This window comes from Centrocercus urophasianus, unplaced genomic scaffold, assembly GCF_019232065.1.
Source record: "Centrocercus urophasianus isolate 14NV4802_14NV808 unplaced genomic scaffold, USGS_Curo_1.0 seq_13, whole genome shotgun sequence".
Taxonomy (NCBI): Eukaryota; Metazoa; Chordata; class Aves; order Galliformes; family Phasianidae; genus Centrocercus; species Centrocercus urophasianus.
In genome coordinates, this window is record NW_024884475.1 from 20,341,262 (window position 1) to 20,355,169 (window position 13,908).

The 13,908-nt window shown below is 43.1% G+C and overlaps 1 protein-coding gene across 1 annotated transcript in view; it reads left to right on the forward strand.

Moving 5' to 3' along the window:
• The first annotated feature begins 2,686 nt into the window (after positions 1-2,686).
• Positions 2,687-13,908, forward strand: part of NWD2 (NACHT and WD repeat domain containing 2) — a 49,106-nt gene continuing 37,884 nt past the window's right edge. Inside the window, exons 1-3 of the mRNA XM_042811852.1 lie at positions 2,687-2,743; positions 4,101-4,157; positions 5,573-5,666. Coding sequence (XP_042667786.1) covers positions 2,687-2,743; positions 4,101-4,157; positions 5,573-5,666 — 208 coding nt within the window. The remainder of the gene's footprint in view (positions 2,744-4,100; positions 4,158-5,572; positions 5,667-13,908) is intronic.

Genomic DNA, 13,908 nt, shown 5'->3' on the forward strand with positions numbered 1-13,908 from the left:
CCCTGTGGCATCCATCCCCAGCACTGCACACATCCAGGTGCCAGGCTCAGGGTGCTGACCCCAGTGCAGGCAGCCCGCAGCCACTGAGACTGTTGCTTTGGGGCACCATTGGCCTCAGCCTCCTCAGCACAGCATCAGCTACTGCAGCTGAGTCATGCATGAAGGCACTGCCAGCTGCAGCCCAGAGTGGCAACACAGATCAGCGCAGGTGCTGAGCTGCATGGTGAGGCTGTGGGCTGCAGGGCCCTGTGCAGCACAGAGGTCCTGCTGCTGGAGCTGCGCACCACAGTGGCGAACAGCAGCAGGAAGTGATTGTCCCAATCTCACTTCATCCCAGAGCATTCAGATAAGAGCCCATGCTGCTGGCAGTGCTGCCAAAGACAGGACTCCAAAAGAATCCATAAGATGAAAACTCAAGTTTTCAACTTGTCAGAGCAATCCCCTCCAGTGGCACAGGGCGTATCTAAGCACATCAGCACAACACTGCAAGGTGACTGTAACACCAACAGTTGTGCAGGCAATGGCACGCAGAGTCTCATCTTCCAGGGACTTGCATCTCATGACTATCCAGTTTGTTAACCTGGCCTGACTCATATGGAGCATCAGGCAACCCACAGAGAAGAGAAACATGCATGCTCACCAGGGAAGGCTCCTTATCAAGCACTACTAAATCTCTCAGGAATGCCACTTTGATAGAAAGGGGAATTTTCCAGTGCTGGGCACAGAGATGGTTCCTGTGATACTCTGCCCAATCTCAGTGCTCCTGGCTGTAATACACAGACACTTCCCTCCTTTGCACAGAGGCCCCCTCCCTGCCTAGCTAAGCTAACAGAGCTTACAGGAACGTAGTCTGCTACATTTAGTTAAAAGTGCCCCAAAATTTATAGAGTGCTGAACTACTGAAAAAAACGGCAAGCAAACAGCAGCCAAAAATTTCCCCTCTTACTCGCGTGCAAACGCGCACGGAACCCACAAGCGAACTCCCCTGCGTGCCTTTAAGCAGTCAGGGCCAAGGGGAGCCAGCCCGGCCTCGGGGTTGTCCGTGCGGCAATGAAGGACGGGGAGGGAAAGCTCCACTCCCAACCCAGCGCTCGGTCGGGCACACCGTACGCTGCTCAACATGCATTACGCCCAGCCCCTCCCCTCGCCGCCCGCCCCTCCCGGGGCGGTTTCAGAGCCCCGCGGCCGCCCCCGCCCAGCCCAGCCCTGGGTGGCTCCGGGGGAGCTGCCGCAGCCCGCGGGACGCCTGGACCGAAGCTGCGCGGGGACCGCCCGCCGCCGCTCCGCGCCGCCCTCTTTCCTGCCTCGGGCCGGGGCTCCGCATTGATGCCGCCAAATAAATAACTGATTAAAGCACGGGAAAGAAAGAAACAAGCCGCGCGAGTGTCTCTCTTTTGTACCTGAGCAGCCGGGGCTTCCGTGCGAGCGACTACAGAAGACACAAACAGCGCTCTGAACTCTTCCGTGCCGGAAGGATGCGCCGGCTCTTCTATAAGAACCCGACGCCGGGGTCGTGAAGCGCTCGGCGGAGGAGAGGCGCCGGCAGTCCGCCTGCAGACGTCCCTGCTTTGGGCACCGAGAAGACCCCGAGGGGCCGGGTCACCTCGCCGCCGCAAACTTTCTTCCCCGCCTCCGGCTCCGGCGGCGCTCGAAGGAGCCGCATGGGCGCTGCCGGAGAGCCGCAGCTGCGCGGCGCGGCCTGGGGGCTGCCCTGAGCCCGGGGCCCGGCGGGCGGCGGCGCCATGTGGGCGGCCGGGGCGGGCGGCAGGGCGGCGTGCCCGCGGGACGCGGCGCTGCGCAGGGCGGCCTTCGCCGGCAACCTGGCTGCACTGCCCGCCCACCTGGTGCCCGGCGGCCGGAGCGTCCGCGTCTTCATCAGCGCCAACCCCGAAGGTAACGGCCGGGCCCCGCCGCGGCTCCCCCTGCCGCCCGGGGCCGGCTTCGGGCGGGGGGCGGCGGGTGGTTGCCCTCCAGCTGCCGGGTAGGGCGGGACGGTGCTCGGGGCTCCGGCGGATCGCGCGGTCCCGAAGTCCGCGGCTTAAAGCGAGCGCCGCGGTGGTGTGCGCCCGGCCGGGCCGCGCTCGTGAGCTCAACTGTGCGGTTTTAGTGTAATGCCGTCGCACTCGCACGCTCCGTATCAGAATGAGTTAGCCGACTTGCCGCTTCAAAGCCCTTGTTAAAATTACCCTTTCGTGCGAGGGATTTGCGTGTGTCGGGAGTGCCGTTCCCACTTGCAAGACAGAAGTTTTGAAGCGTATTCTCACACGGTGCAAGGAAGTATTAACTGAAATGTTCACCCTTCGACGTTTCCCACCTGTGCAAACGAGCCCACAGCGCGCACGGCTCTCACCCCACCGCCTCCCAAACCCAACAGCGTTGTCTCTAGGCAGGCATCCCAGAGCCGCAAGCCGTGCCGGCAAAGGCAGAACCGTTCGGGTTCCGAAGTGCGATTGCCATGGCACCAACAGCTGGCTGATGCAGGCGGCGGTGCCCACAAGCCGTTACCGGGGAAAATGCTGCCGGGATTACCCCGTGCCCAGCTCCCGCAACCCCATTCCTTACAAATGGCACCGGGATGTTTGTTGGTGCAAGCTAAGCAAAGATACAGTTAGTGATAACCAGAAAGATGCTTAGTTGGCTGTGAAAGAAAACTAGCATGAATCTGTAGATTTGTTACTCATCGGGAATGGCTTTCTGCCAGCATTGCCTCCACTGTGGGAGCACCGATGCCTCCGTGTTTGACGTGAGTGGCATTTACCAGTAGGGCAACTTGTGCTGGCTCTGTGGTTGTTCAGCTAAAAAAAAAAAGCCACTAAACTCATGCTGAAAGTGAGAGATGTAAGCCATACATCTGCGGGATTTTACTCTTGCACTGTTATTCCAAAATTTCAACCTTCACAAAACCGTAAGAGGAAGGATACAACTCGGTTGCCTTAAAATTGTGCTGGCTTCCTTGTAGGACGGTGTGGCCACAGTGATCATCATTTCTCACTGACAAAACATTATCTGCATCTTTGCTCCTGCTTTCAGAAATGACAAGAATTTCAGTACTTACTGCTTTTGGTGAGCAAGTGGGCATTCAGAGGATCCCAGTCACCAGGAGCAGCCGTGGCTCTCAATGGTAGCACTGACACTGCATAGTTCACTGTATGTCACCTTACGAAAAGGCTACTGATAAACAAGAAAATGTGTTTAATGGAGTTAGTTATCATCTATTAAAGTCCTTAGAAATGAAAGTGCTATTTGAAAAAAAAAAAAAAAAAAAAAAAAAAAAGTCAAAATGCAAATGTTCTGGGGAAAATAAAAAAGGTGAAACCCTTCCTACTGAGCAAAGCATTCAGTGTGTTTCAGCCTCGGCTGCAGTGCTGTCTGCATACCCAGGGCCTGCCTGGCTGTCCTGCAGCCCCCCAGACTTCTCCCCTGCTCTGGCCATTGCTCAGCAAGGACCTGGGGATCGTTGCTGCTGCAGCTCTCAGGGAAACTCCTCATTGCAACCTCACAGGAACAGACTTAGCATAGTCCTCTTGAATTGCAGCAATTTGCTACATGGAAAGTGGGGAAAATCAGGGCTTGATGTTATGTCTTTTTTTTTTTAGGGGCATGCTGTATTAGGAATTAAATTTATGTGTATTACATAGATAGGAAAAATGGTTATTTGTAAAATTTCCTGAACAGAAATCCCTAAAAAGAACACTTACACAGCAACAGTGAGCATGAGTAACAGGAACAGAACTGTGTCGTTTTACAGTCACTTGCTTTCTGGATTTAATATTGTAGATAAGTGAAACTGCTTTTTCCTCTAGCAGTGTTTTCATCTATCAATTAACATCATCAGGTTGGTGTTAATTAATCAATGAAGATGAAGGCATCTTTAGAAACATTAAAGCTCCTTTGTTATTTGAACATAAATATGTCTTTTTTCTTGTTGCAGATCCAAGCAACCAGGCATATTTTAAATGCATATTTTGGCTAAGAGAGGTTGCAGATTTTTCCTTCAACCATTCATCACTCATCTCAGGGAATTTTGCTTGCTTCCATGTGATAAGGGAGGCAAGTTACTTTCGCCTGATTCTAAGAACTGCTTCTGCTGTTTCCTGCAGGAATCTGTGGACTGCAATAGCAATCAGCTAACATCAGTTTATGACTCAGTAGTGCCCGTATAGATCCCTGCCAATAAAACAAAGTTTATGTACAAGCATATGACAGGTACAAAATTCCATACAGCCCACTATACTGAGCAGTGACATTAACACTGCATGGACTTGGATCATTCCAGTGCCTCTTGTCATTACTTTAAGCAGAAAATTATTTGAGTTGCAAAGTTTGCTATTTCGTTCAGCAAATTATGTGGTGATACAATGTGATAAAAGTCCTGGCTGAAAATAATTGCTTAACTGGAGTAAGGGATTTGGAAAATGATTGAGAAGGTGCTTTTCATGTCATGCAGCAGGGACAAATGAAGGCACTGAAGAGGGATGTGTGCAAAGCCAGCTCCTACACACTGGCTGTTCGGCTGTTCCACTGAAGACTGACTGATCATACTTCACATAGCATCTGAGTATGTCCTGACAGAGAGTGTGAGCCACTCTGACCTGAAGGAATTAGGCTGAACCAGCATCCAGCACTTCACAGGGCAGGGATTCTTGCTTCTCCAGCCATCATCTCAGCTGATTCTTGTCTGTGCAGCACCTCTGACTACTTCCTAAGTTCCAGCACAGTATTTCTTTTTTTCTGCTATTTCAAAACATTTCTGCCATATCAACAGAAGCAACTGTGCAGAAATCATGAAAAACTTTGTTTTAAAAGCCCTTTTTAGTACAGAAAGGATGTGCATTTCATAACTCTATTCTTCCAATGACCATTTAAAGTTTCGAATATTAGAACTAATTACAAAGTTGGAAGGATAATAGTAAATTGCTCCAGCTCTTTTGCACTCTGAAAGTAGCCCAGGATCCAAGAAATCACTCACTTTGAATTTTTACCTACTTACTTACTTGTGTACAGGCTTTGGTAATTCAAATGCCTGCTGATCTTCGTTGCTTTCTCTCAAAAACAGATTCCCCATTAACAAGTAATAATTAACTGTATACTTTTTTGTTTTGGATGGTCATTTGTTATAATCTTTCACAAGGCTACTGAAATCCAACTACTTATTAAAAAGCTAATACTAGTTTTGGCATGATTAATAACCTTAACTATCAAATCCTATGTATACGTGTAGGAATTTAAAATTAAGATCTTGTTCTAACAAAAGGTAGACTTAGAGGATCCTCCGTAGCAATGTTTCCTCATGTTATACTGTTTGAGTTTTCTTGAGTTATTACACAGTGGTTCAGCTTAGCTTATTTTCCGTTGGCATACTTAGTCCAGAACATTGTATTATTATGAAAAACATTCCATTGGAAAAGACACAAATGTTTTGTGCTCACTTTACATACTTTCTTGTGACACACAAGGCAAAATTCTCACCCACAGTTAGTTTGATTAGACAAGGATTATTTCGTAATTAAGGATTGCAGAAATGAGTCTTAGCAATTTTTATTTATACTATTTTTTGAACTTACTGTTATAGGCTGCTTTGCAGGAATTCCGTGTATTTCTGTGTGTTGATGTACATATGAAAGAAAATCAAAATAATGTTTGCATTGTATTCACTGCTACTGAACGTGAGGTTGCTTAACTCATAACAGATTAAGAACTGTGATTGCTTTAGTTGCAATCTAATTGCCATATGTGATAAGAAAAAGGTATAACTTTGATTCTTTGCATATTCCAAGTATATGATACTATTTTTACCTCAAATCTTGTTTTGCTTAAGAAAAATATAACTCAGTCAATGTTAATGTTAACACTCAAAAGTCAGAATAATACTTCACTAATGATGGTCCATTTTGTCCAACCCAAAAATACCATATGGCGTCCCTCCTTGGATTTGTTGCACGAAGGTCTTTTTATAATGACAATTTTATGTAATCTGGGTGGAATTTAAGCCTGAGCTAAAGAAAAACACAGATGTTCAAGTGTATAAAATTGCAAGGGAGGTGTTGCGGAGATGTGGAGACAAATAACTCCAGGACTTTTTTCATGCTAAGTGTTAGTTCTGGTTACCTAACTTTGTACCTATTTATGGATTTACGTGACACATATCACTGTGGTGCTTGAGAGCTATAAGCTAAGCTATACTTGAGGAAAAAAGCCTTCAAAAGTTAGAAACAAAGTTGAGTAACTCAGCACGGTTCAAGCATCTGGTCTTGGCGGGGTCCTTGATTTGGTGTTTTACTTCAAGTGGCCCAAAGGTCAGAGATGCCTACAGTCCATCAGGCTTGGAACAAAGCTTGCTATTTTCAGTGTTTCAGCCTCTGCCAACTTTTCTTTCTTCCTGTGCCACAGAACCACCTTTGTTGTAAGCATAGTTGAACAGAAAGTGTGATCTGACTGCCTAAGGATGTAGGAACTGTAATTCATTTTATTTTATTTTATTTTATTTTATTTGGTGGTGAAGGTAGGTAGATATGAATCAGAAGTAGACAATTTTTGCTCAGCAGATCCTCAAGCTTTTGTTCATGTTAGAGGAAACAGCCGTTTGGGGCTAGGATGGAGACTGAGCTGGATTCAAGTTTCTGCTGGTTAGTTAAACTTGATAAACTGTATGAAAAGAACTGTTTTTCACATCCCCCTGTTCTTTTTGTGAGTTACTGGCTTATGTAGCTCGAGGAGTGGGCTGAGGATTTGCTCCAAATATACCAAATGTGCAAGACAAAACACTGAGAACTTTTGCTTAATTCACACACAAAAATATTCATTCACATGCTCACCAGGTAAGATATGCATTTGGAGAGCAAAACTGAGATCAAAGGAATTGTTCTGCATTTTTTCTTTTGTTGCTTTGTTGATTTTCTTTTAGAAAAACAGCAAACTATTTAGTTTGTTGGCTTTTTTTTTTTTTCATCTTTAGAAATAAGTAACATCATGAGAAACCCAGTCATTTTCCTTCTAAGCAGTATAGATAGTTTTCAAGTTTGCTGCTAGAACTTCTTGTGAGAACTGAGTATGTATGTTCCAAAGACCACACCCAAAGCTGTGGCATAGGAAGTTCCACACCAGTATGCGAAGGACCTTCTTCATGATAAGGGTGACAGAGCACTGGAACAGGGGGGATTGTAGATTCTCTTTCTCCAGAGATATTAAAGACCTGCATGGACACCTACCTGTGCACCTTGCTGTAGGGGGCCTGCTTTGCAAGGGGGTTGGACTCAGTGATCTCTAGAGTTCCATTCCAACACATACAGTTCTGTGATTTTGTGATTCTGTGATAATACATTAATAATATTTAGCTACCTGTAATTTAAGAGTTTACTATACTGAAGGTGGTAGATACAGTCACAGATAGACACACGTAAGGAGTACAGAAAAATCTGGTGGCTTTAAATATAGGCAGCATATTTCAGGGCAGCTGCTTTATTCCCTTTCTGAAGTTTTAATGAAAGAAGGATAAAAACTGATAGATTAGAAACCCCAAATAAAAGCTCTTACTTCCAAAACTTTTAGCCAAAAGAGAGGAGTAGGGCTAACATGCCACTAGCTGGGAGTTTGGCAAGTTGACATGGGGGGACCTTGAGCGCCTGCTGGGTTTGTGCACGTGCTGCTGTCTGAGCACTGAGATGTACTGCAAGGTCTCTCAGGATATCTCATTGCCCCAGACACATCTATCTTCGACGTGCTCTTGAAATTCCTCTGAGTATCCATCTCCTAAGGTCCATTTCCAGAAGTAAGACACTTCTGCACAGATGTGCTTGACCAACTGCAGTCATTCTTTTTGAGATCCAGATCTTGAGAAAAAGTTGTCTTTGCAGACTAGATCTATGAAGCAGGAAAGACTAGGACATGGGAGGATTTCCACACTGACTTAATCTAGAGCCACACTGTTGCTATGTATCAGCCACTGGGACTGATCAAATAGCTGAAGAGACGAGATTTCAAGTTGCCAGGGTCTGGAAAATGGGGTTGTACAACCTGCTCCTAATGTTTGCTTGAGGTAGCACAGCTGCAGTGTTTAGTATAGTGATATGTACCTGTGGTATGGTTAACAGTCAAATGTTTCTTAAATCTCACTGTATGAGCAGTCGGGTACCTTCATAAGCTCACCTATGCAATGTGAACCTCCAGCTTTCTCCTCCAGTTCACTGTTACCTTTACTGAACCTGGAATTGAGACACATGGCCATTGCAGAGCCATGTTATTTGTAAAATTATTATATAGAGATTATAATGAGGGACGCTTTACAAAACATTAAGCTGAAATGACAATGGATGACTCCCAGTTGTAGGTCCCCACTGCAGTGCTCCCTACTGTCCAGGCATTGAAGGCTGGACCCTTCGGTGTGGTTGTGTCATTAGAAACCACTTTCATTTCCTAGAAGCTGCAACGTGAGCTTTATGAAAATACAGAATTGAAATTCAGAGTCACATGGAAGCACAAATTTAAAAATCAATGGCAAAATAAATGGCTTACACAAGCCCTCCAAAAACTCTTTTTAGTATAGTGGTTTCAATATGTGTTATCTGTTAGTAAGTATTGCTTATTTGTCTTGTACAAGATTGATGCCGGACCATGCAACATAGGCACTTTATAACAGAAGCCCTGACACTGTCTGGCTGATCTCACTGACTGAATTTTGTTAGATTAAAATTACTTTTAAGATTGAGAGCCGTCAAATAACCATGAGGATTTAATACTTTTAGATGAGAAGGGTTGTGCACATTTGTAGAGTTATGCACTTGAGCTACTCTAACATAAACAAGAGGCAAGTGCAGTAAGACCTGACATAGTGAGTTAGCCCAAAGGAGTCCAGTATTCTTCCTGACAGTTTCAGATGTACAACAAAAGAAAATGAGATCACAACAAGGACAAAATGACAAACGTTACATCTTTGTGCTCAACAATCTGTGAGATCCTTTGCTTCCAGGAATTTGTCTAATTGCTTCACTAATCAGTCACTGGTCTTGGTGTTTGCAACAACTTCTGAAAGATGGAAAGTTTTGAAACAGAGTATTGCTCACAGAAATGCCTAATTCTACTCATGTCAGTGGGAATTTTGTATGAACATGACCGCATATTCAATATTCAGCCAAAAAGATCTAAAAAAATCAAAGTGGAAATATCAGTGGAACAGGCACACCTAAAAGCAAATCTCCCCATCAGAGTACTTTTCTCCAAAAGCATCGCTGGACACCGTCCACTGTATTCTATCTTTATATGGAAAACAAGATAAATTGTGAAGACTGAGTTATTTGAATGTTCTTATTTCCATGGGATTATGAAAACAGCCATACTAAGAGATAAATAAGGGAATGCTTTATAAGTGCTTTCCTTAGACTGAAGGACTTCATCTTTTTGTTTTCTTATCTACTACATTTTCATAAAAGTCTAAAGAATTCTAGAAAACAGTGGATAAACATGTTCTTGCTTAATAATCATGGTGGCTATATTCCTATGGAATGGCCTATATTGTTCAGGCTAGACTAATATATTTTTTTTTTTTCAAGAAAACACCTATTTTTCATCTTCTTTTTCCACCTTATAATATTTTCAATAGCTCAGACACTGAGATCTGTGAGCAGTAAGTGTTGGGTTTCTTTTAACTTCACAGATTCCTTTTCAGTTACCAGTAAATATTAAGAAAATGATTGAAACACATTATTGTTTGGGAGTGATCTTAATTTATTTAATATATTTTTAATGGATTAGACTAAAGGGATGAAGATTTCTGCAATGCTGTTGAATTTCTGTTTATGTGACTCCTAATTTGTCTTAACAAGACATCAGCAAAATCTGTATGATGATTTATTCTGAAATACAAATCAGATACACTGTGGGACTATAAAGAGTTAAGTAATCTATGGTGAACAAAGTAAATGCAGTTGAATTAAATGACATGCCACTTAAACCAGGTATATGATCACAGTACCCTAACGGGTCCAAGGGACCTCAGGCGGTTCTTTTGCTAAGCAGCTATTTATTGTTTTGCAAATCAAAGAGAAGGGACCTCTTGTGGCCTTTGGATCTATGCTGCAGCCTGCAGCAGGCTCAGATATACCTGTGCCATTCCTCAATGAAGATGGTCTGACTTGTCGTGACAGCTGCTCTCTCTCTGCACTGGTTAAGAAAATACACAGGAAAATGAACTATGCAGAGTACTGCTGCACAGAGCTTGCACAGCTCTCCTGGTAGTGCTCACAGCAGTGTACAGACACAAAATAGGCTCATTAGTCAATTAAAACTACCAAAGATAAAAAATTCTCCAAGCATTTCCTTGCTTAGAGTGAGCTTCGTTCATTTTCACTAGTGAATGTCATTATTCATACATTTCTCAGATCTGGCTTTTACCGTGTAAGGAAGCTGGTCTGTGCATCCAATCAAAATATGAATAATTAAGTAAGCTGGATAATTAACTGAGTTGGATAGTAAACTAAACTAAAATGAAGCAGTAAATTCCCATAAAGGTTCTTTTACCATGGCTGTACGTCCTGCAAGGACAGCATGTTTTGGATGAAATTTTCCCTCACTAGAAGTGTTCGTAAAGTGTCTAGTAGTTCGTGTTAGAGCTTTCCTTTTGATTAATTCATTTATGCTTGGAAGTAGGAGAGTTATTTACAGGATTTATTTTATTCACCTGGTTATCTGCTCTCATGTAGGATCTTCATTATATTTGAGATTCATATCATTTTGTTGGATCTGTCTAATGTCCATCATTGAGTTATATATTTCCAAAGACAATGGAAGACACATGTAAAAGACACACAGGTCATCACATATTCTTCTGTTCTTTAGAAAACAGAACTAAAGCCAGTCTCCTTACATGCCAGCTGTTTTAATTTTTGTTTTGTTTTGTTTTATTCTTTCTGTGATCAAGCATGTTCAATACAATATTATTCCACTGAGTGCTTGCATTGCTGGTGTATTATTCTAGTATTAATACCACAGTTAGTTTCTCATAGTCATTATGCAAATTCAAAATCATTTCAAATAAAAGAGATGAGATCCCCCAACGTGAGCTCAATTGTGTTTAATCATCTGTATGTGCAAAAGGTAAAGAAAGAGTTGTGCACATTTTTGTCTGTTCTGCAACCAAGGCACAAATGCCTTCACGGACAGTGAGAAAGACTGATAGTATCTGGCAGTGCTAGAAATGGAAATGAAGCCAAGCCCATCCTTTCAACCACCTTCTATGCTGCTGTTGAGAGTACAGAATCATAAAAGATTGTTATCTTCTTTTAAAGGTCATTGTGGCTCGTGGGGCAGCATCCATCAAATTTCCCCCATCAGAATATGCTGTGTTAATAGATTGGTGTGCAGGAGAATGTTAACTGCTGGGTTTCTTTCCAATCTTGTCTGTTTGCCATAGTTGTCCAGAGTGTTTCAAAGGACTTTTGGGTTACAGTGCCTTCATTTGTCTTTCTACATGCTTCTGTACAAATTGTTAGTTAATGGGATTGTTTTCTGTATGGGAAACAACAATTATGTTCACATCATTTTGATACAAAGGGGCTTAATAGAAAACTTGAATTTGCATTATATGGTGCACAGAGTATGCTGCTGACATTCCAGCTGCAGTGACATAGTGGGAGCACAAAATCCCCATAGCAGTGCAGGGATTGAATGCATCAGCTTATACGCACTAAAATGAGATTGCCCTTATGCCTTCTTCACATCCCCTTGCCTTATTACAAAAGGAACATAGTGAGAAAGACACTTTGAGAACTTTCACATTCTGCTCTGTAAGAATAATACTTAATATAATTATTTTCAAACTAGAGGCAAAGTGTTGGGAAGGATTGTTAACATGGCTTGAAAGCACTGGTTGGGAAGGCAATCTGTTGCTCAGTGACTGAGTAATTAACCTGGTATGCCAGATCTGGATGTTTTGCAACTGTTATTATTTTGTATAGCACTTGTGAAAGGTACTGATTTAGGAAAAACTGAACTTAGTTGTTTTGATTATGTGTTTGTCAAGAGCAGCAAGTGATTGGGACATATATTCAATTACTAACTCCTCAGGATTCTTTAACTGCATGTTTACTGTTACCGTAATATATCATCAATTTAATGTGATTATCAAGATAAAAATAATTAATAAAAGCATGGCAAAAACAAAATATGGTCAAATCAAGTCATCACAAAAATATTTGGATCATAAAAACAGATGCATTTGAAAAATTATTTTAAATGGCCCTTCCAACTATCTTATATAATCTTCAGGAAAAATAATACGTAGATGAATCACGATGACTGGGAAGGCAGAAAGGAGGTGCAGTAAGTACCTCCTTCTGTGTGTGTCACTCACTGCTTCCCCTCAGGCATCACACAGTCCCTAAGAATGAGCCCATCTGGGGAACTACCTGGCCTTGCCCCCACACACACTCCCCCCACCCTCCTTGACTCCTTGCACCACACATGGGCACAAGAACCAGCTGGAAGAGAAATCAGTCAGATTCTCCTTTTCAGGCACAGCATTGCTGGGTTTCTGGCTTCCCCCCTCTGCCAGTCCCATTGCTCTGGGCTTTTTGCCCTCTTGCAGCTGCTCTCCCTTGCAGGCAGTATCCTTTAGTTTCTTCTTTGATAACTGCTTCTGCTGCTGCAGCCAAGTGCTGCTCTTACTGTGTTGAGATGTTATTTAATAGTCCTCCCTGGTTAGAACTAAGGAAGAAACAGTTGCAAAGGAAACTTTTGTTGTATTGCTGCATGCTTACTTCCCTGGCAGTAAGCATCAGCTCCTGATTCTCTTTAAGCCCATACAATCATATTTTTCAGCTTTTACCCCTGATTTCAGCTGTTCTGTTTTGATCAAAGCCATACCTCTTTTTCTTCAGATCTAGAACTTTGTGGATGAAGAATTAAAGTTTAGGGAAGAAAGATGCAGCTTTACCAAAGGCTGGCAGGATTTGCTAAGTTTAGCTATGGATTCTCAGTGCTGCAAGGTGCAAAACCAGGCAGGGCGGTGATTAGAATTTCTTCAAAATAGGTGTGTTTAAGGGGCCTGCTTTGGCCTGTGCCATGAAGCAGGTGAGGCTTCTGCTTTCACTTGTTTTTTTTATGGCTCCCATCTATCTCATGCCTTCTCCAATCCTGCAGTGCACTGCTCTGTTTGCTCCCAGCACTTGGGGCTGCAACTCAGGTGGGTGTCTGACTGTCTGTGGCATCTGACATTGCATTGATTGCCACTGTATCCTGACCTCATGTGCTTCAGTTAGTGCCTCAGTTGTCTTCCCTCTGCTCTAGGGATGTCAAAAAGAAATTGTGAAGCTTCCACCGTACACACAACTTGACTACTGAAAACAGTCTCCACTATAATACAGCTTTTTTTGTTTTTTCTTTTCTCTTTTCTAGGTAATTCCACACCTTTTCTGTTACAACGAATTAGGATTTTTCAATGTTTTTGTTACTATGCTGATCCATTTTTTCTGTACGGTGATTTCACACAGCTCACTTGGAGTTCCTCTTTTCGATTTCAGAAGTTTTTCTTTCACATTAATTTTTATTATAGTTGCAAAGTCTAGCCCTTGCAGGCTTTGCTGTTTTCTAGTGCTTGGTTGTAATAAGCTTTAGTGTTCTGCAGAGGAATTTTTCTGACTTAATTTTGGTGTCTCTAAATGTGCTGTGTCTTCAGTTTCTCCTGTCATGTCATTTAATTGTATGACAGTAATTGCTTGTGAATTGTCATGTTTTCAAGAGCTTTCCTAGTTTGCATTATTAAATGAAAGAATTAGATTTTGTCGAATTCTTCCCCTTGTGCACTGAGCAGAATCTCTTTCCTTAGAGATTCTACCTTCAAGCCACAGTGCCGCTGAAGCTCCCACTGTTTATTGGCATCTGCAAGCAAATATATTTGTGTTTGCACCATTTGCCACA